Source organism: Neltuma alba, unplaced genomic scaffold (genome assembly GCF_004799145.2).
Source record: "Neltuma alba isolate B1F8T4 unplaced genomic scaffold, ASM479914v2 tig00006607_pilon, whole genome shotgun sequence".
NCBI classification, from domain to species: Eukaryota; Viridiplantae; Streptophyta; class Magnoliopsida; order Fabales; family Fabaceae; genus Neltuma; species Neltuma alba.
The window spans coordinates 26,772-49,195 of NW_021634512.1; the positions used below are offsets into that span (position 1 = coordinate 26,772).

Consider the following 22,424-nt stretch of genomic DNA (forward strand, 5'->3'; position numbering starts at 1 on the left):
ATTGGCCCCTTGATCCTGCAGTGAGGTTTCAGAAAGTTTTGAGGGCTCTTTAAGATTAATTGTCTTGTGCGGTCCTACTGTGAAATTTTCCCATTTATTTATTTATTTATTTGCCTGATACTCTTGGTACTATTTATTGCTCTCCATGCAGACGACGGCAATGATTTACAGACAAAATTTCTTGGAATTTGAACCATCGAAAGGCTGAAAAATGAGAATGATTGCTTCCTAATAAATCAGAAAATGCAGAAAAGGATGAGAATAGTTGTTTGAATTTATGAGACATGTCAGGCAGAATGTCCATTCTCCGATTCATAATGTTTTCACTTTCGAATACTGTCTCTCGAAGCTTTTCTTTTTGGTTTTTTATAAATCAATTACATAAAATAAAAAAAAATTATGCAATTAAGGTTGACAGAGGAGAGTGGCCACTCCTCCTTTGCTTTCAAATGTACAAGAGCTACTCTTTGATGATTATTCAGTTTCTTTTATTTGATAATGAATAGCAACCTTTGATTTAGGGGCATAAAAAAAAAACAGATTTCTTCTTGAAGGCAATCTTTGGAAGGGCCAAGCAATATTGTCAAACAAGATCTTGTGCAATTGTTAAGTTGCTTGATTAATTTTAGTATAGGGTTCATTAAGTCTTTTATCTCCCTCTCTTATTTTGTTTTTAAATTCTTGTCCTTCTTTAGACTCTACTACCCTGGTGTTTTTTATAATTTGTTTTCAACAAATTTCATACAAATTAAGAAAAATATTAAATATTAAATTTTTATTTAAAATTTAATAACTTTTTAATTTTGTTTCTATTTAATATAAATTATACCCCATGTAAATAAAATCAACAGAATAATAAATAAAAGGTAAAATTGCATATTTATATTAAAAAAATTCTCTCAATATCCTATAAATATGAACACAAAATGTTTTCTCTTTCTGCCTTATAAATAGGACCAGAAGAGTATATTGTAATGACTTTTATGATCTTTAATGACATTTCGATCTCTTAATAAGGTAAAAGGAGAGTGGCAAATGAAGATAGAGTATCATTTTTCATGTTTTAGTTGTATTATTATGATCATTGTTACTGACTTGGCTTGGAAGCAGGAACTCATTGAAGCATCTTATTTATATCATTAATATAAAAAAAATTACCACAAACATGTCTCCGAAAAAAAGAAATTTTCTCAATCTCATTTTCATGTCAATTTTTTTAAAACCTTAGCAAGAGGTTAGGATTTGTAAATTATTAAATTTTTTAATTTGAGACATGCATGTAATTATTCCTAGTTAAAAATGTAATTAACTTGTTTAAAAAATGAGATGTGTTATCTGGTCAAATGAGACCTCAAATTTCATACCAAAGAATTACGCTAAGTACGGTTGTTTATTAGGAAATGTTAAAGCCGACCGATATCAAATTCATAGTGATAGTGATTTAGTTAGTTAAAAATTGTTCGAATACACACATATATGGCATAAATATATATATAAATGTTTCTCAAATTGTAAATAAATAATAATATTTTTTCCAAATATAGTTAATATAGCTTTTTAATTTCTTATTAGAACATATTTTATTAACTTATAAATTGACCATTTTTGTTTGCGTGGGCAAGGATGTTTCAATAAAATATTTTGAACTAAACTGGCATTTATGTTTTCAAAATAAAAATATCTACGCAATTCTAATAAAAATTGAAAAGAAACTGTGTAGTCAAATCCTAAATATTTTAAACTGAAACCTCACTGTTCAATAAAAAGTATAATAAATAACAAAAAAATATTTGCAATTTATTTATATGTCTTACCCAAAAATTTTCTAAGTGATGGACCAAAATAAAGTGTGTGTTAGAAAAATGTCTCTGGTTTAGTTTATCCTCTTATATAATTATAGTAATTATATTGTTTGATGAAAGGAACCACTATTTTTCATACATTAGGGCTAGCTAAATGATAAACATTGCAAACGATTGTCTTTATTTTCATCGAAAAACATATTTATTGGGAGAGGGAACTCTAAATTTTAAAAGAAGAAATCATTGATCAAATAAAAAAATCTATGGTGAAAAGTATTATCATTTAAAATAAGATCAATTCATTTTTTATTTATTTTAATATATTAAAATAAATAATTTTTTATGGGAAAACAGCTTCTCTTTGTTGGGTTATTCAAATTATAATTATGAAAAGATCATTAATAGAATTGTAAGGATTTCTGAAAGGATTACATTCTTAAGAAACAGAAGAAGAGAAACAAATCTCAATTTTAAAGGATTTGTCTGTTTTTCCTTTTCAGATCATAAAACATTCAATTTAAAAAAAAAAAAAGAAGTAAGACAAGGTCTTTTCAAAAAAGGATTGTCTATAAAAATTACAGAAAACTAAACTGAAAAAGACATATATCAGCACATTGCTAATACAAAATGATAAAATGGTCCACACAAAATGAAAATAGATAAGATACAATTGGCAAATTAGCTACACACATTTATACACATGAATTCAGTATATAATAATTGTAAAAATAATATATAATAAATAAAAAAAAGAGTAAGCTTTTTCTTAAATAATATATAATAAAATCCATTATGCATCGTAAAACTACTGTGGTAATTTCCCTTATTGCGGCATGCTCCTCTCATCTAAATATAAGCTTTATAGAATTAATTAAAATATTTAGTTGTAATTAATATATAAAAATAGGAAAGAATAAACCTTACATTTATTGGATTCAAACCACACTTTTTTAAAAAAGATATTCTTATCATTTAATGATTAAAATTTAATAGGTAGAGATAAAAATGACTTAATAAGTAAGAGTATTATTGAAAAACAATTAATATAAAAAATTTTAGAATTAATTTTTTATTTAAAGTCAGGCTAAAAAATTAGCGCATAGGGAATTTTTATTTTTGAATGTTTTAATTTTTAATTTCTTTTAAGTGTCTTAATCTCCGGGGACCATGTCACCGATCATTTCCTCAGCCAGGTAAGGTCCCACACAAAGTAACATTGGCCAGTGGCCACGCTTTGCAATTGCCGAACTCCCATCACACATACAGATTCTCTCTTCAATTGCTCCGTCCCAATTCGCAGATTCACATTCCTTCTCCTTCTCCTTCTTCTTGTTCGAGCAAGCTCTGCTCTTGCTCTGCAAATGGAGAGCTATGCTTTGCATTCGCTCTCCACCTCAACCTCCTTCTCCCTCTCCTCTCCCACCTGCTTGCACCGCCAACGTTCTCGCTCCATTTCCAGTGCTCAATTCTCTCTTCCACCGAACCTCACTTTCCAATCCCATTCGCTCCCATCTCTCAGATCACATGTCTCTCGTTTCTCCATGTCCCTTCCTTCCAAATCTTCCTTCTTTATCACTCCTACCCCTAAGCCTCACATAGTCCACAAGCCAATTCAAGCTTCTGCTTCTTCTTCTACGTCTTCTCCGCCACCACCCCCGCCTGCTACACAAGGTGCCAAGCTCATTCCTTTGATTATTTCCATAGGTATAGGTCTTGCCGTTCGCTTCTTAGTTCCCAGACCAGTTGAAGTCACTGCTCAGGCGTGGCAATTGCTCTCGATTTTCTTGTCGACTATTGCGGGCCTGGTTTTGAGTCCATTGCCTGTAGGAGCCTGGGCTTTTTTGGGTCTGACGGTTTCCATTGTCACCAAAACTTTGACTTTCTCGGCGGCTTTCAGTGCGTTCACGAACGAGGTGATCTGGCTGATTGTGATATCCTTCTTCTTCGCTCGTGGGTTTGTGAAGACTGGGTTGGGGGATAGGATCGCGACGTACTTCGTGAAGTGGTTGGGGAAGAGTACGTTGGGGTTGTCTTATGGGTTGACGTTTAGCGAGGCGCTGATTGCGCCGCAATGCCGAGCACCACCGCGAGGGCCGGCGGGGTGTTCTTGCCGATTATTAAGTCACTGTCGCTTTCGGCCGGGAGTCAGCCGGAACATCCTTCGGCTAAGAAGCTGGGTTCTTACCTCGTTCAGACACAATTTCAGGTCGGTTTTCAGGTTTCTATGGTCTACCTAAGAAAATTCTCCCCTAGCGATAGCTAAGATAGATTTTTGGTTTTGGTACTGAGCACAAAATAATACCATCATAAAGCTGATTGGCCAGAAATGAGTGTTTTGCTCTTCTGATGCATTATTTAATCTACAAACCTGTCTATTATGGATTTTGTAGTGGTGTCACTTTAAATTCAGCATAACTGTGAAATAGGAAGAACTACAGTGACTACGATTTTTTTTTTTTTTTTTTTTTTTGTTTCCAGCAATTCTTCGTTGGTTTCCTGCTTCAATGAAACTTGAGCTCAATACTGCTATTTCTAAAACTACTAGGAAAAATAAAAAGATTAAAATTTTGTGCCCAGAAGTTTATTTTTTAATGAATTTTAAGTTTGAGTGAATCTTAAGTTTGAACAAGGAAAAACGCGTTGACATTCCAGATCTGTGAAATTGAGGTGAGGCATTGAGGTCTGACTTCAGCGGATTTCCTGAGTTGTTCATTTATTTTAGAATTTGGCAGTTGCGCAAAATCTTCGATCTTCTTTTGTTGGATGATTTAAGTTTACTTCTTTGATTGTTTGTTTTTTTTGTTACTTTCACTTATGGGGTGTTAGCATCACATTTGCTTGTTATAGTTGGGTATTGTTATTAGAAATGACCATTGTAGGCTCTGGTGTTGCTAGCTTCTCAGCTTCGTTGTTCCATATTTGAACATCCTTATCATGCAAAGAAGTAACCTTTTTTTTTTTTTGGGTGAAAATAAGGAAGTAACTTTCGCATTGTCATTGTGATCTGTGACAGTCTGCTGGTAATTCTAGTGCTCTTTTCCTGACTGCTGCAGCTCAAAACTTACTGTGTATCAAATTAGCGGAGGAGCTAGGGGTGATAGTTTCCAACCCTTGGGTTTCATGGTTCAAGGCAGCTAGTTTACCTGCATTGGTTTCTCTTCTTGCTACGCCATTGGTTTTATACAAGCTTTATCCACCTGAAATTAAAGATACACCAGAAGCACCAGCCATGGCTGCAAAGAAATTAGAAAGCATGGGTCCTGTCACACGAAATGAATGGGTTATGGTTGGTACAATGCTTCTTGCGGTCTCACTATGGATCTTTGGGTGAGTCATGTGGTTTATTTAACGCCAATTGATAAAACTTCTCTGTGTCTGTGTGCGTGTGTCTGTGTGTTGACTCGGTGGAGTTTAGTCTCATGGAGGTGCTAAAAATACATTGTTTTAAAACAGAAGCAAAATAGAATATAATCTTTTCTAGCCATCTAGTGTCTAGCTTCTTGTTGCCGAAGTTCGAGGACTTGTTCAACATTCAATTTTAATTCTTATTAGACAGCTTATATCATTAATTTAGTCTATGTCTTCCAGAACAAACATCCGCCATTGATGATTTTATGAATGCCCACTGATCACATCTTCATGGTGCTCTTTTTGGTATCGATCAATTTATCCTATTAATATTTCTTGGTGATGCAGAGACACCCTTGGGATTGCAAGCGCTGTAGCTGCAATGATTGGCTTGTCAATACTTCTTGTTCTAGGAGTCCTTGACTGGAATGACTGCTTGAATGAGAAGTCTGCGTGGGATACCTTGGCTTGGTTTGCCATTCTAGTTGGCATGGCTGGCCAGTTGACAAATCTTGGTATCGTGAACTGGATGTCCGATTGTGTGGCCAACTCCCTTCGGTCTCTGTCTTTGAGCTGGCCTGCTTCTCTGCTAGTTCTTCAGGCAGCTTATTTCTTCATCCACTACCTTTTTGCAAGTCAGACTGGACATGTTGGGGCTTTGTATTCTGCATTTCTAGCCATGCACAGAGCAGCTGGTGTACCTGGTATCTTGGCTGCACTTCTACTAGGTTATAATACTAACCTTTTTGGTGCAATAACACACTATAGTAGTGGTCAAGCTGCTGTGTACTATGGAGGTATGCCCGTTGCCCCAGTATCTTTGTTTTTTTCCCATTGTTTTTGTTTGCCTTCTTTTTCTTGGGGTTGGGGGGGGGGGGGGGACAAATCAATTCTGTAGTTTCTGGTTCCAGTGCATGATATCTATCCCAGTGCAAATTCAATTGAACTTCCAAAGTCTTCTGGGAGACTTAGTGGAAAGCTTCCCAAATAGAGGGAAGAAATATCACCATTTTAGTATCTCTTCACCCCTCTTTTCCTCCCTTCTCATCAACATTAATCTCTTAATCTTATAATGGGTAGAAAGAAATTTTAGATCTTGAAAAAAACCTACCCAACCCAATCTTTGAAGACGCTGAGTTTTCATTAATTCATGTAGAATGTTTGTCTGCTATTTCTCATGGAACACTTTTACATTGTCATTGAAAAGATGTGTTCAACAATTGCCGCTGATGATATCTTAAACATGAATATGATTCTAGTTGGTACCCGTAACCTTGAGCCCGTCTGAGATGGCTTGCCTGATATTCATCACGGCACTCTTTTCCATTGTCATTTATACACTAAGTTCAACGAAGGTGGCTGATGATGCCCTTTTTTTTTTTTTTTTTGTGACAGCTGGCTACGTTGATCTTCCTGATATATTCAAAATGGGTTTAGTTATGGCATTTGTTAATGCTATCATCTGGGGAACAGTTGGCTCTTTCTGGTGGAAATTTTTGGGCTTGTATTGATGTTTCATTTCCATGCTAGACAAGAAAACTGAAGTTTTCCCCATGCCATTATGACTTCCTTCTTCCCAGCCAAAAGCAACAGTCTTCTGAGGAACAGCTGAGATAAGCATTTCATCATAAAAGATTCCTGCTTTCATTTGTTATTAACTTGTTAGTTTTAATATTGCCATTAATCCTTAAGCTTATTTACAGTCACGCATGAATAATTCTTTTGGTGGGAATTGAAGTTACAGATTTGAAATCCTCTGTTTCTGTGGAGATTTGCATGATCGGCTTATAGTTAGCATTCTGGCATTTCAATATTGTGATTGTGTCTGTGAGCTTCAGTAAAGGACTCACCCGGAATCAATTTTAGTCTGTAAAATCGAAGCGAACTTGATATCTTGGGTTGAAAATTAATGACGGTAGAAGGTTTATCTATCACAGTTCAAAACAACGAAACGTTTTTCTGCTGTTTCTGATCTAGCTTCAAGAGCTTAACATGAAGTCGAACAAGAGATGCCAGTCACGTGGACACGCACACACCCACACACACGCACCCGCGCACACACTGACACACACCATCATCGTCACCAAAAAGTCAGCAAGTTTAGAGAAAAGTTGTTCAAGAACAAAATCACCATATAATTACCCACCCAGATGTCTCAATCCAATCCAAAAATTACACTACAATTACACTTGCAACTATAACAAATAGGCTAAACTACAAACAGAACTTGAACATAGAACCTTGACAAAGCATCTATGTATTCATGGTTACAGAAAGAATATGCCTTTTCATCTTCAGTGCTAAAGCAGTGGAGTTACCCGCTGTAAATAGTCTTGTTTTGGAGTGAAAACTGCACAATCAACCAAGGATTAATACTTTTGCGATCTGATCTTCACCTAACTTGGAACCTGCTCTTGTATCTTGGTTTTCAGTCTTCTATGATGTTAATGTCACAGGATCCATCAATTCCCAATTTTTCTAGTATCATCCTCTCCTGTTTAGTATCTGTTTCCGTGCTGTTAAGAATTTTGTAAATACGATACAGAATTCGCAGCATGCATTTTAATTGAACATGCATAGGCAACATTAAATATGCTGTTCTTTCTCCAGCAACTCCAGTGATGGGTTAAAGCCATTAGATACATATATACAAAGAAAGTGAACAAGGATACATTCCTCGTCAGGATTTTCGGTAAAATTGGAATGCAGAGCATTACCAATGCAATCCACTATAGCAGAGGTAGTCATTGAAGATTCTATGCATAAAATTGCTGTGATGGCATCTAATTGAGTCACCTCATTTCTGAACATCAACCTTGCATGGGCTGCGACATTTAAGTAGTCAAAGCATATGCGGGAAAAGAAAAGTTCACAAGGTGAGTTTCACTTTTGTGTCAGTACTCAGCAACATACCTTGAGCTAGGCGAACCAAGCTTTCCAGCATGCGAACAGTTGTCCTAGCTACATCGCAACTAATTAAACCGACAAGAATTGATTTAAGTACCAAACTCTGTCAAAATATGTTTACTTCAAACCTGCATTATGAGTTCCCGATTTCCGTTGCAGTTGATAGTAACTGGAGATGACTGTCTCAGCCTCTCTTGTAAGGACTGGTTTGAAGGTTTCTTTGACGTAGTGAATATACCTGTAGGTCTTCATTATTATAAGCATCCAAGCATCTCATACATATCAAGATTTAAATTGTAAAGGCAGTGAGGATCAGATTTCATTTGAAACACAGTTCTGTTGGCAAGTTGGATGTTTCACAATATTTGGTCACTTTTCTCTTACATGGTAATAGCTTCAGTATTACTTTCGGGAATTAATTTGAAGCCACCATAACTCTAATCAAAGTTGAAAATTACAAGATTGAAGTCATGTGGAAAAAATGAATTGAGATTCTAGGTTATTTATTTGCTGGAAGCGCTCAACAATAATCAATACTTAAATAGCATCCTAGCTAGAGACATCATTCACACCTTTCGTCTTGTATTTTCTAATAATGTTTTCTTTTGGTGTCACGTATCTTGAAAGATACTTTACCTCTTGAGCGTAGAAAGAGGCCAGTTAGTTGCTAGATCTTCATCTTGCCTCATTCTATCTGGTTCTGCCTGGATACTAGTTTTCAAGTAAGTATTATATCTTGTAATCATAATAAACTCTATGCATGATACTTAAGATTCATATTACCTCCTTAAGAATATGAGATGAAACTACTGCATCCCATTCAGGATTCTTTGTATCCAAGAGCACAAGGACTATATCAAACCTGCTTAATAAAGGACCAGAGAGTGTTGTGTTGACAGATAGAGCTAACCTGGGTTAAGCAAGACAACCACTAAATTGGATGATAAATTAAGCAGTTAAGCAGCATTAACATAACGCATGCAGGAGCATAACCCAGAATTGAATAGAAGTTTATGCGGAGTTTAAATTAAGGACGTTATTCAGAAGAATAAGCGCGGCGATGATTTGACTTCAATTCAAAATAATTTTGAACTAATACATAGCCCGGTTGAAGTGATACGTTGATCGGGATCATAATGCCCCTTAGGATTAGTAGCACCAAACACAGTTGTTCTAGTGCTGAGTGTCGTTACAAGACCAGCCTGGCCAAATCAAGGAGAAAGAGTGAGAGAATTAATCAGCAGCCATACTTTCAAACAAAGCACCAAACATTATAATCAAGATGAAATGAAAATAAATGCCAAACAGATAATGAGTACACTAAATAGCGGACAGAACTCACTTAGCCGTGACAATGATAAAAATATTTGGTGCCCTATATCACGTAAACTCGTATTACTACTGTTAATCATATTTCAGGTTCCATCTGTCTGATGGACCAATTGGGCCTTTAATAGTGATTGGCGAGCATCAAAATTAGTCCTCAAGCAGAGAAGCTTTCATGCTTATTTAAAATGACGTCGTGGTACATGTCATCTATGAATTACGTAAGTTGTCAAGTCTAAGGAGTTTGTTGTTAATAGAATGAGAAACATGAAAGACACTTTCGAGTTTCAATTAAGCGTTCCCTTTATTAAAAATCCAATGTGATTTTTTCCTTTTTGGTTTTCTTTTGGGGGAGGGGAACGGGCACTAGCAGTGTTTTATACAAGTGAGTTAATTACCGCAGATTATCAGGATGAAGCGGGTCATTCCACCCTCACTTTTCACAGTTCAATATGTATAAACACCAAGCATTGTAATAAATGGTACTTGAACAGTGGAAAAAGCCAAATTTATTATGCATGTAATCAGACTTGTACCTTGGCAACACTTATGGTCTGCTGTTCCATGGCTTCATGTATGGTTGCTCTGTCATGTTCCCTCATACTGGCAAACAAAATCAACCTTAGTTTCATAATAAATGCTATCATGCTAGGGAATCATATAATATGATCTGATTTTAAGGTCGTCGGAATTTATACTTAAGGATCAGATGAGAACTACCACCAGCCTGCAGGGATTAACGAAGTTGCAAAGTGCTGGAAAACCAAAACATATAAATGTTTGTAGTAATGAGGCCTTTTTAACATACAAGATGCTTCAATAGTCAAGATTTCAAAATTTTCTAATTAGACTGTATCTCAGTGCACGGAGTTTGAAGAAAAGCAAAATATTTTATGTAGAGAAAAAATAAAGCAGCAATCTTAAGAAAAGAAACTGAAAAACTGAAACTAAAGCAAATTAACTTCAGATATGATCATTTTAAATGTAAAATTAAGCGCACCAATAGTTTCCCAACTGGATTCGAATTTTTTTACCTTTAATTAGACTCCAACTTATTTAAAATAATTTTTTTAGCATAATCCTGTTTAGCTAAGTCAATAACTTCTCAAACTAGCATCGTCCAAGAACCTCAGAGTAACTCCAGCTCCTCTTTGCAAATAAAAAAACAGGGCATGCAGCTCGATCGGAATTAAAACAGGTCACATAAATACCATCAACAAGGAAATCTGGCATGCTTCCGCTGAAAAAACTTACCTATCAAATTCATCTATGCAACACAACCCCCCATCTGCCAGAACAAGGGCTCCAGCTTCCAACATCCATTCTCCTACACATTAGATAAAATTACCCTTGCAATGAATAAAGCATGCTAACATACTAATGAGATTTACGCATACTAAGATTCGTATTCAAGTAAACTGGGTGACTTTTATGCATTATACAATTGAAGTCCACCAAAATTGATGGCTTACAACTCAAAATCATTATTGTAATTATTGTTATTGAACGATCATAAAAAACACAAGAGAGAAGTTTTCTCAAACATGCTGGAAGTCTCAAAGCATATGTCACCAAGAAAAACCACAATAAAAAATTATAAAGCCTAGCAATTCTTCCATGTTTCGCTGGCAACTTACACAAGAGTATTGCCAAATAGAGAAAATCCTAACATCGTCACGAATATAACAAGCTGTAACTTGGAAAATAAACACGGTGGATGACATGGAGGACTTCATCAGAACTATCGACAAGCAATGGAAAAACGTACTGGAACAAATTCCAACATAAGTTAGGTAAATCATGAGAAAACCTACCTCCATCCTTCACTGCAGTAACAGTCAATCCAGCACTGGTGCTACCCATGCCAGTGGTAACTACAGATCTGTTGCTCAATTTTGCTGCAAATTTTAAAAACTGAGATTTCCCTGTGCCTGCGGAATTCAAAACAACATGGCAATGAGTGAGGGAGAAATTTCGGATTAAACTTTCTGTTTTAATTTCACAATAAGTATTGACAAGGAAAGTGAATATACAGTTGAAAGTGTGGAAAAATTAGTATTTGGTTACGATAAATTGTTTACGGTGCACATAAATAATAAATAGTAAATTAACAAATAGGTAATTAAAGATTGACTTATTTGAGGAGATTAAGGAAGTAAGTTAAGTTGGATTTATAATAAGTGTTGTCATTCTTAAATATTCTTGCTAATTAAGTATATTGGCTAAAACTATCATTGTTAGAAGGATTATCTTGGAAAAATACATAATATGAGACAATGGATTGCTTATAATTAGGACCAAATAAGTCAAATTGCATAATAAGCAGAGTAACTGCAGATGACAGAGTGCATATTCAAGTCCGAGGATAGTAGTTTGGAGACAAAAAAATCATTCAATTTTTTGAAGCAATTTCATTGCGTGACATAGAATCACTTTGATGCAACAGAAACTTGCAATTTAATATGTTTGCATTAAAAAAAAAAATGCAAGTTAGGTAAAAAGACTAATAAGTTCATAACAGCAAAAACCATGACAAGATGATGATAATAGGGGCGGTAGTGATGGATCTCATACCAGGATCACCAACTAAGAGTAAGTGGGGTTCCCCTCGTAACTTCGTTCCAGAAGCATGGACACGTTGCACACCTCCAATAAGTGTTAATGCAACTAAATGGAAAAACAAAATAAATGAATACTTTACATTTTCATACATTACCTAAATGTCAGTAAGGAATACGCTGGGATCAGATCCTGAAATTGTTATTTTGTACATATCTCCATTTCACCATTCTTAATAATCTAACTCGTAGTTCTTCTTATACTCATTAAATTTACATTTGCCACCACATCATGCATCTTCTGTCCAAATTTCTCTTGTACCCACGACTTAGTCTTGAATACAAGTTTAACGGTAATCACATCAAGGAATCCCATTGTAGATATAGTTCAAAAGTACATCCACCATAATAAAATGGAAAGGAACTGAAAACAAATCCTTGATGAATAACACAAGACTAAACGGGTTTATATTCTGTTTTTTTTTTTTTTTTTTTTAAGATGATTTAAAAATTAGCCACAATTTGTCTGACTATTTACCTGCCAGCTTGACAGTGAAGAGCCCAAATACTTGTGGGCAAATTCCTCGTAAAATAGCATTCCTCCCTGGACCAATTGAAACAGCTTTTAAGTTCAAATCTAAAACATAATTCAGAAACTCCTAGTTAACTTTTGTAGCTGTTGACACAATTTAAGGGGGGTGGAGGGTAAACATTTTCTGGCTACCCCTTGACCTGCAGTTCTGTTGCTGATAGATAATATAAAAAAATGTTGGAAGAAGCATTCTGCAAAGGTCTATAGAAAAAATTCAAATTATAGATATAATAAACAAAGATGTCCAAACCAAAACACCACCTTTCAAAGGACATTCCTTAAAATGGATCCAGAACTGTTTGAATTTCATAACAACATCATCAGGAATATCAATTTCTGACTTCAGTTCATTTGTTCTCCTGGCAGCAAAGAGAGAAGTCAACATGTTAATGACTAAGCTGTTCTTTTCTTTTATTTTTTCAGAATGGAAAATGAACTTATGATAAGAGAGAATACAAAATGACGCAGAAATAGAGGATAAGAAATCCACCACAAACAAAAAAAGAGGGGGGAAAAAAACAATTTAACTCTTCATCTCAAGAGAGCATTCGAATCTCTTTAAAGATACCCAAGATTAAACCCAGAGGACCAAAAAATAATCCTCTCTTAAGAATCTACAGTAGAAGCCTCTGACATAAAACTCATGCTAAGGTTGGTGTCGCAACCTTACATATCACAAGATGGTTGACGTATAATGCAGAAAAGCTTAGGGCTACGTAATTATGGATTTTGTACTTGACTGAAAATAAAAGAATTACTGATAAATCCCAAATACTAGGAAGATTTCTCTTTTAATCTTTTATCATCAAACACGGTAAAAAAGAAGTTCTCTTTTCACCTTACATGATTGGCTATCAGTACAGGATCAAGGTCACAGCGTACATCTTTGACTTCTGATGACCATTTTGCTGTTAGCACCCCAGTAACAATCACATCATCTGCAAGTAAAGAAGAAGCAAAGGTCCTTCTTTCAATTAAAAGAACGAAACTTAACAAAATCCAGAACTATTACTGCAGTTATGAGTTCAAACGTAACACAAGGACACCCTACTAACACATAAAATATGACTTTAAAATGAAATGCTATTTATATATTTATCTTCTCAGAACCAGGTAGAATCATTTGCCAATCTTCTCTTGTACTCCTGCTTTATCTTATCATAATTAAGCATCAATCTTGTAGACACCTCTGCTCAGAAGTTTAAAGCTACTAAGCAACAAAAGTAAATTTTTTTCCTCAACTGTTTTAATCACATATCCTCTCATAGATCACCTAATCATGTAGCGCATTAGAATCTAACATGGAAATCCTGCATAGACAGTAATGCCTTTCTTTGATTAATCAAGGTTCCTTTGAACAAAGTTCTCTCTTGCACGTAATACAATCATTTTCAAGAGAATGAAAAATTTAATATAAGAACAAAAAATGTAGATACCTCCAGCTTTAACAATGTCAACAAGGTCATCTTGCAAGATGACAAGAATTGAACGAGGAATCACCCCAACACCAAGAACTTGCGTGCTTTCTTGGATTTTAATCTCTTGATAATCATGGCATACTATAGTACTATCTACATACTGAAATTTTGTTCCTCCGCAGGGCTTAGACCCCTGCCAATATCAACAACAACAAAAAGCTAAGATTTCTGCCCGGGAAATAAACAATAACACTGAATTTTATAAAGGTCAGATAGCAGTAATAAAGCCAGAAAACAACAACAACAATAATAATGAATGAATGAATTCATTGAAAACATGATAAAAGGTGCAAAGTCTAAAAAAAAAAAAAGGCCTACTATGTGCAGCTGTGCATATGTTGAGTTACAGTTTTGGACAATATTACAAGAAATTTCATGTCATACAGGAAAATTCTAAATGTAATATTTTGATTGTAATCTATTTTAATGTAAGACCATGCATCATGATTTTAAAAACTGTAAACAACAGTATTAATTTTAGAAACAGAAAAAAGTATGGGAAAAATAATACAAGACACAGATTTTAGTGAAGAGAAGTTACCCGAACTTGGCAAACTGAAGGTAGTGTTATGGAGTTTCGTGCTTCCACCTCTGGATAAACTAGGAAGCTGCACATATGTACTGTAAGCTGATAACCAAAAACTTGAACATGAGGCATCATGGGCAGAAAACAGATATCTTCCTCCAGATTTAGTAATAAAACGTAAAGTAATACATGTAATGGCAATGTGTAATAAATGAAAAGCCTTGGGTGATTTCAGATTAAGACGTTTGATGCCAGCCTATCAATAAATATTGGGGAAAATGACATCCCTGCCCCCTCTGAACAAAATCAGCATGCAAAATTTAAAATTTAAGAAGACAACTTTTTGAACCAAGGACTAAAATGAAAACCTTATTCCAATCATAATTAATTGCAAGAGACATGATCCCCCCCCCCCTTCATTCCTCGTCTCTCACAAACACAAAAAAACAAATCTTAGCTGATGTCAACGAAAATTACTGAAACAAGGAAGCAACCTCTTCTAGTTAATTTTCACTAAGTTGTCACGTTTTATTTTAGACCAAAGTTCAGGAGGTATTTTGTTACATCTTAAAGTTTAAGGACCAATTTTATGGTTGTTGGTCTTATCTCAGCAGGGAAAATGCAGCTTCTTCTAAATTTTGTAGAATTGATAGGTGGTATGCCAACTATTTTAAAACATCAACACTAAAATATACAGTAATTTTTAAATATACAAGATGGTTTCATGTTTTTAATACGCGCTGAAGTAATCAAGGACAGGTCATACCTCTTCTTGCACTTTAGGCACATGTACTCCCTCTCTCCTTCATGCATCTTTATTGCTCCTGACCTGATTACTGTCCCTTTCAAAGTTAGAAGAATCCCCCGGTGCTTCACTCTAATACGTCCTATGCTTGGGAAAGACTCTAATGGCACCAAAACATACAGAACAATGAACAATCGGAGGGAAGAAAATCCACAAGCATAAGGGGCAAAAAAAAAAAAAAAAAGAAAGAAAGGAAAACATCAGCAAAAAGAAGAATTGAATCGAGGATGAGTCTTTCGACGATAAATTAGAAGAGAATTTGCTTGTCATGTTCTGATGGGTTAATTACTCTGAATTCTCAAAAACAGCTATTCAGCAAATCTGAGTGAATGGTTCAAACAAACTTGACGATTTGAAAGAAGCGAACCTGGGCATTCAAGTGGAGAGCCACTTGTATTGATGCGGACATGAATCGTCTTTTTCTCAACCCAATTCTTGTCTGCTCCCGGATCTCCCAATATGATTTTCTGCATAACACAGAAAACAAATCCGAGTCAGTTTCCCTCCCCTATCCTTCCACGACCTAAAAAAGAAGTAAGAAAAAATCACGACTGAGAAAATTCTCATTAGAGATAGCTGACATGAGCCCAAACAGCAGCCTGGTCGAATATTTGTAAATATGTAGCGGGTTCGGTGAAGATGAGGTGGGCAAGATGAGGGTCATCATCCATCAGCTCTGCGAAACTTAAGAGCACAAAGAGATTTCAATTTCGGATGCAGGAACTTATTTTGAAAAAAAAAAAAAAGAGGACGTATCAACAAAAATGAACATTGAATTAATAGGAGATGAGGGTGGCTTACTCGACGAAGAGAGGGTAATGAAGCTTGAAATCTGGAGAAGACGCAATGCAACGGAGCTCGTCCGAGTGATTACGTATGAGAAAACTCGCCATAGGCTTTTCCCAGTAACTTGGATCGTTGATGTCTTCGCCGACGTCCATGGCTGATCGCGCCAAAAAGCAGTGGTCGGTGTGAGGACGATGGTGGATTTTGGCGGGAAAGAAGCAAAATAGGGCGTCCAAGGGTCAGAACTGAGGAACGTGTCAATAATCACGGATTAATCATGAAGTCAAATAAATAAATATTGTTACCAATTATATTAAATTCATTTATTAAAATTAAAAAAAAATTTGTCTGTAACTTGTAAGTAGGAGTGAGGTGTATTTCTTATATATGGAAGGTAAAAAACCTTTAACCACTTATTTAAGAAATAAAAATTTCTATCACTAGCATTAAATTTTTTAAGTATAATAAATATATTTAGCCCCATTTGTAAGTAATTTAGATATTAATTTTAATATAAAATTATATATGTGTGTGTTACTTTCTCTATATAATATTGTATTTGAGTTTTACTACTTTTTTTTGGTCTGTAACTCTGAATTGTTCTGTTATAGGCAGTTTTCCTATGTATTTGGACATTTTGACCATTGTACTTTATTGATGATTAATGAAAATGGGCGCAACTCAATACTATGGTAATTTTGAATTCTAACATTTCAATTATAATAATAAGAGAAATTCTGTACATATATAGTTGAAATTAAATTTCAACATGAAGTTTTAAAAATGAACAAAAGTCGCGGGGAGAGTAAAAATATCCTATGTATTTTTTTGGTTTTATTTATGCCAAATATTTTTAAATTTTAATTGTATAATGAGAATATACGCATTGAAAATATATCTTCTTTTGGTAATTTGAAAAGAAAAATATTTATTTTTGGAGCAAAGGGTTTCGTTGTAATAAATCTTTTTGCATGGTCCCAAAAAAAATTCAAATCAATATCCATATTTACACGCGCAATCAATAAAAATAATTCAAAAAAAATTATAAATTTGTGCAATAGAGTAGATTAAATTTTTATATCTACAAATATAAATAAAATTTTCAGCTAACTTTTATATTAAGAACTAGAAATGTCTCACAAATACAATAAAAATACTATGTCCTTCATTTTTTGATTTTTTCCCCTTTCCTTGAATGCTTTCTCTATACACACAATTCATTCTAGGGTCAAAATTTTCAATATCTATAATACTATAGGTAATATGGGCCTTGAAGAATAGGTTGGATCAAGCATCTTAGCCAGAACCAGTCCAGAAGCAAGTGCAACTCCAAATAAAGCATGCAGCCTCACACAGAAATATTTAGCCATGAAAATCTTTTGATTGTCCTGGGCCAAAAGAAAGACAACTTAATAATTAGGTTGAAAACATCATATATTAATGCTGCCAAAGATTCATCAAAGTCCTCCTTCCTTACCTTGTGGCTGTCTTGGACAAACCTAACCACTAGGCTTCCCATAGGGAAAGTTAGAGCACAGAGGAGCTGATATCACAGACAACAACAAAGGGCACAAATCAGATATGATGCTGAGAAAGTTGGACAAGTTTAAGAACTTCTTGATCAATAGACCTACCCATTAATTATGAATAGTCTTTGGTTCTAAATGCAGGACCTGAATTATTAATTTACAAATGTCAAAAAAATTATATTAGTTATTTGTAAACAAAATATGTTAGTTTTCTTAAAATGCTTAATCTAATCATTTGTGTTGGAAACTAATTCTATTGATAAAAACTTTCTTTACACGTGTATTCAATAGAGATAGCTCAGAAAAATATCAAAAATTTAAGGACAGGGTGAATTGTATATTTTGGACCAAAAAAAACCTATCAACTAACTCTTATATTTAGGATCATAGTAATATACAAGTATGTTGAAATTGTGTGTTGTTGAAAACCATGACAAAGTTTGGGCTTGTTTGGTTCTGTTTTTTATTTTTTGATCTCAAAACAATTTCATAAAATTATTTTTTAAAACAAATTTTGGGGGAAAAAACATTTGGATAATTGTTCTGAAAATTTATATTTGAAAATAAACACACTCAAATCGAAGGGTAAAGCTTTGATGAGAACTCAATTGTTCAAATAGAAGAAAAGCGATCAAGCAAAAAGAAAGAGTTTTCCAATTTTTTCAAACAAAAAACAAGAAATGTAAAAAAAAGAAACAAGGGGAAAAAACTAAAAATTGTTTTTTAAATAGTTTTTTAAAACAAATTTATGTTTTTCTTTTTGTTTTGAAAACACTTAACCAAGACAAGTAGTCAAACAAGTTTTTTTATTTTTTTTTTTTTAAAAAACAAAAATTGTTTTCAAAACAAGAAAGCAAACAAGGCCTTAGCTTGGTCTATTTCCTTATAAACCAAATGAATCTAAGAATTCTTTGTTAAGTACTTGTTTGGTGCACAAAGTAGAAAGGAATGAAAAGGGAATACAGTGAAGGTAACTCTGAATATGAAAAATGTCCTTTGTGCCGGAAAAATATAGTTATGGTAAAGTACTAGAAGAAGAACATACAAGACAAGTGAGAGGAAGCGCCCTACTTAGTCCAAACAAAGCCAAAAGGGCATATAGCATTATGACTGCCACTTTCACTACCTGTGCACCTTTGCTAGTGCCAAGCCTGACCTGAAAGAAAGGAAAAAGAGATCGTTTATGGATTTGCATTATCACATTATTAAGATCAATAACAGAAAGTGTTTTGTCCAGCAAAGTAAGTGCTTACCAAAGGTGAAAACTTTCCAACTTCCCTGTCACCTTCCACCTTAAATTAGTTGTTTACAAGCAAAGTCAGAAACTTGCAGTTACAGATAAGATGGATTAATAAGAAATAATTCAGACATGGAAGTAACCTGATGGAAGTGACTGCAAAACAGAATTAGGGCTGTTGTGAAGCCTACAAGGATTGATGCCGAAAGAACTGTTCCAGTTAAGGGTAAACGGTTCATCACACTATCAAAGTTACATAGAATCAGCAAGCAAGCTATGAAATTTCCACATACATGAAATCTATAAAGGTCAATTTCCTTTCAAAATGATGAGGCTCAATAATAGGAACATACACAGGAGCTATAGGGCTCATTTGTGAAGTTACACTAGCAAAAAATTTGGGACATTGCAAAACTGGTCAATGTTCATAACTATGCAACCCATAGGAAAGTACAATTGGACTACTGTAAAATTCTTTGATGTTTGTCTGTAAAAAGCATATAAATCAAGTCAATCACAAATAGTCATGTCTAGTGGACCGGATTTACGTTAAATCTCTTTGGACCAGTATATTAAACCAGAGTGGCAATGAACTTTGGAAAGCACCAATGGATGTAAAGAGAGAAATAACCTTTGACTGCCCCGTAATAAATAAAAACCTGTAGTAGCAAAAGGACCAAATGCTGCAAAACACAATGGCTCTCCCAATCCTTGGTAACTTAACCGAAATGGTGGACACTGCAGCACCAAATGAATCAATCACAGGATTTGGAAGTTATTATTACTCTCACTTGGTTTTGAAATCCAATATGAACTTAATATTGACAGAAAATAAATATTCTGTATTTTCTAACGTAATAATCTGAAATATGGTATTATCAGGTCAGAATTGGGCATTGTCAAGTCCAAATAAAAGTCACTCTCCTAATATAATTTTTCTGTTCACAAAGATTCGAACCCACAACCTCACTTAAGGGTATCAAGTCCTTATCACTTGACTTAACCCCTATTGGCTGACAGAAAATATTTTACCTGATATATATAGCCACAAATTATTGCACACGTTAGAAACAAAATTGATTGCATATTTCCAGCCTTCATTGCAGACCAAGTTAGCCCCGTGAAGCCAAGAGCAAGACAAAAGCAGGCAGCAACAAAGGTTCCAGTTCGGCTTCCCAAATTCAATTAAAATAATAAATAAAAATCAGATTTTATGCTATAACGGGCCCTGAAGCAAAGAAGAAGAAACTATAGATAAGAAATATAAGTAAGACACTCACCTGCCAAGAAGGTTGACTACTGATTCCTTTTTGTTTTTATCAGCTCCAGTATCAAAATCATAAACATCATTGCTGCCATGGACCAAATATAAGAAACTATTTAGCTCCGAAAAATATCAGAAAGTATACAAGGTCCTTTCTTGTTTTGAGAATATTGCAGAATGATTCAAGACTAAAGGAAGACAATTTGCTGGTTTCCATGTTATTTAATGTTTCAGATTGATTCCTAAACTTGTGATTTGCAGCCAAAAGTTCTCACGATGAGCGAGTTTCATAATGATCAGAGGGCACTCCTATTAAAAATTTTGAAAATCACCTTAAATTGAGCCAGGTAATGATGAGAACTGAGGAGGCCAACAGCATCAAATAAGATCTAAATGAGAAGAGGCCTGTCTGTAGATAAGCCGCGGCACTACCTACCTATTTGTCAATTACAGGAATAAAATGAGACGAATAGCTCAGGGAAATAGTAATGACAATTATAATTCACCTTCATAAACTCCATGATGAAAGTAAGGGACGTTCATTTGACCAAAATCTACGACTGCTACAACCATTTACTATTGCTCTCGCATATCATTGGCTGCATCATCATCATCGTCAAGCTGATGGCCTTAAAATCTATTCATAGCCCTTCACTTTAAAGCTTAAACTCTCGGAGGATTTTTTTTTTTTTTTTAAATGTGAAGGGATGACTTAAGGATTATGCTAAAATCATTTATATGCCCTTCACTTAAAGGCTCAATCTTTTGTATGAAGTATTAACTCAGACCAAGCATAATAACTCAGTAACATTGCCATTGCAATTCAACTTGAAAGTACTGATCTACTGCATATACAAATACTAGCACACATCCACAAATTGTGCAAAGTTAAACTTTTACACTGACAGATAAATAGTGAAATCGATAGCTGCAAACTGCAAAAGTTGCATTCCATCCCATAGTCATATATTTTCTCATTCTTTTCTTTTCAATTTTAAATGTCAGTGTTTACGGTCGATGCATAAGACTTCAGCAAGCATATGGTTTGAAGTTGAGAAGCTTACAGTGAGAGGAACCAAAGCAACAGAGTATATGGGCAACTTGATTGCCCTCCAAATCAGAACCCCCATTGGAATCTTCTCTTCAACCTCATTTCCAGCTTCTTCTTTGGAGTTAGAAAGGGACAAGTCTGCTTTGACCGTACGAAGCACATCTGGGTAACAGAGCCTTCTTTTGACGAGCAATTGACTTCTATATCTCCCACAAAACACTCCTACATCACAAGATGATCTCTTCGAGCTCACACAGTTCCTGAAACATAATCATTTCCAGTAAATCCTAGTTCTCGCAAAAGGGGCTTGTTTTCCCCCCCTCAGAGTAAGAGAACAACAATGTTTGCTAGCTTCAATCGAATTTTACAGAAACTGATAGTTGACAAAATTGAAATCATGATTTCTGCAACAACTCAAATTTACTTTTATAATATATTTCAATTATGATGTGTGTTAAATTTAGCGAGGGAGAGGGAGAGAGGGAGAGAGAGCTTGCCTTTTAATGAAGCAGCTCTGAATCTGAAGAGCAGACCCTTCAGCGAGGTTACAGAATGTGGAAGACATTACAGAGACTAGTGCATTTCCAAGCTCTTTCCCTCTATTCCTATAGTAACGCCTAACAAAAGAGATGAACAAAAAATGGAGAAAACTGGAAGGAGGAGGAGGAGGAGGAGGAGGTGGAACAAACGGTAAAACTGTGGAGGAGTGGCAGCGAAACCATTTTACACTGTTCTGGATGAGGCGGTATTCAACTCCTATCTAAGCACAATCCAATCCGAACCAGCAAAATAATGCCACGTAAGAGTGCAGTTGTGTACCCTTATCCCCTTAATCAGCCATAACAGTAAAAATATTTTAAAAATTAAAAAATTATACACAGTAACCCATTCATAAAAATACTTATCATTTGTTTATTAATTATTGTCAAAACTAATGCTAATATTGTAACAGGTTCTCATTTATAATTTTTCTATTTTTAAGGTCTTTTTTTATGATTTTTCTAAAATTCTTAACATTTAAGTAATTAAAATCAACACTAATATTTTACAAAATCATTATTACCTCATTATTAAATTATTATTTACAAAATTTAAAATATTTTTCCACTATAAACAAATCGAATCATGACTTTTTTTAAAAAAATCAAAATATTTTAAGAAAATTCATACATCGCGACGTGGCGGGCGGAATGCGTTTGAATTGTTCGTAGGAGA

General features: G+C 34.6%; 2 protein-coding genes and 1 pseudogene across 2 annotated transcripts; 1 reads left to right on the top strand and 2 right to left on the bottom strand.

The window, feature by feature from the left end:
* Positions 1 to 3,007: 3,007 nt before the first annotated feature.
* Positions 3,008 to 6,753, top strand: LOC114750689 (dicarboxylate transporter 2.1, chloroplastic-like; annotated as a pseudogene).
* A 574-nt stretch (positions 6,754 to 7,327) lies between these two features.
* Positions 7,328 to 16,235, bottom strand: LOC114750688 (probable DNA helicase MCM9). The gene is made up of 20 exons (XM_028939285.1): positions 16,144 to 16,235; positions 15,924 to 16,026; positions 15,710 to 15,809; positions 15,304 to 15,442; positions 14,553 to 14,619; positions 13,970 to 14,144; positions 13,372 to 13,471; positions 12,795 to 12,892; positions 12,480 to 12,545; positions 11,958 to 12,050; positions 11,198 to 11,314; positions 10,638 to 10,710; positions 9,920 to 9,986; positions 9,178 to 9,259; positions 8,841 to 8,962; positions 8,694 to 8,761; positions 8,186 to 8,295; positions 8,064 to 8,111; positions 7,823 to 7,975; positions 7,328 to 7,655 (listed from the first exon to the last, which is right to left on the bottom strand). The coding sequence occupies exons 1-20, from the start codon at positions 16,233 to 16,235 to the stop codon at positions 7,579 to 7,581; spliced, it is 1,950 nt and encodes a 649-aa protein (XP_028795118.1). The 3' UTR covers positions 7,328 to 7,578.
* Positions 16,236 to 17,309: 1,074 nt separating this feature from the next.
* Positions 17,310 to 21,893, bottom strand: LOC114750691 (2-carboxy-1,4-naphthoquinone phytyltransferase, chloroplastic). Its single transcript, XM_028939288.1, has 11 exons — positions 21,707 to 21,893; positions 21,223 to 21,469; positions 20,491 to 20,594; positions 20,175 to 20,246; positions 19,927 to 20,065; positions 19,526 to 19,632; positions 19,038 to 19,137; positions 18,911 to 18,949; positions 18,703 to 18,813; positions 17,606 to 17,671; positions 17,310 to 17,516 (listed from the first exon to the last, which is right to left on the bottom strand). Exons 1-11 carry the CDS (start codon positions 21,772 to 21,774, stop codon positions 17,373 to 17,375), a joined length of 1,197 nt encoding a protein of 398 aa, XP_028795121.1. The 5' UTR covers positions 21,775 to 21,893; the 3' UTR covers positions 17,310 to 17,372.
* Positions 21,894 to 22,424: the final 531 nt, after the last annotated feature.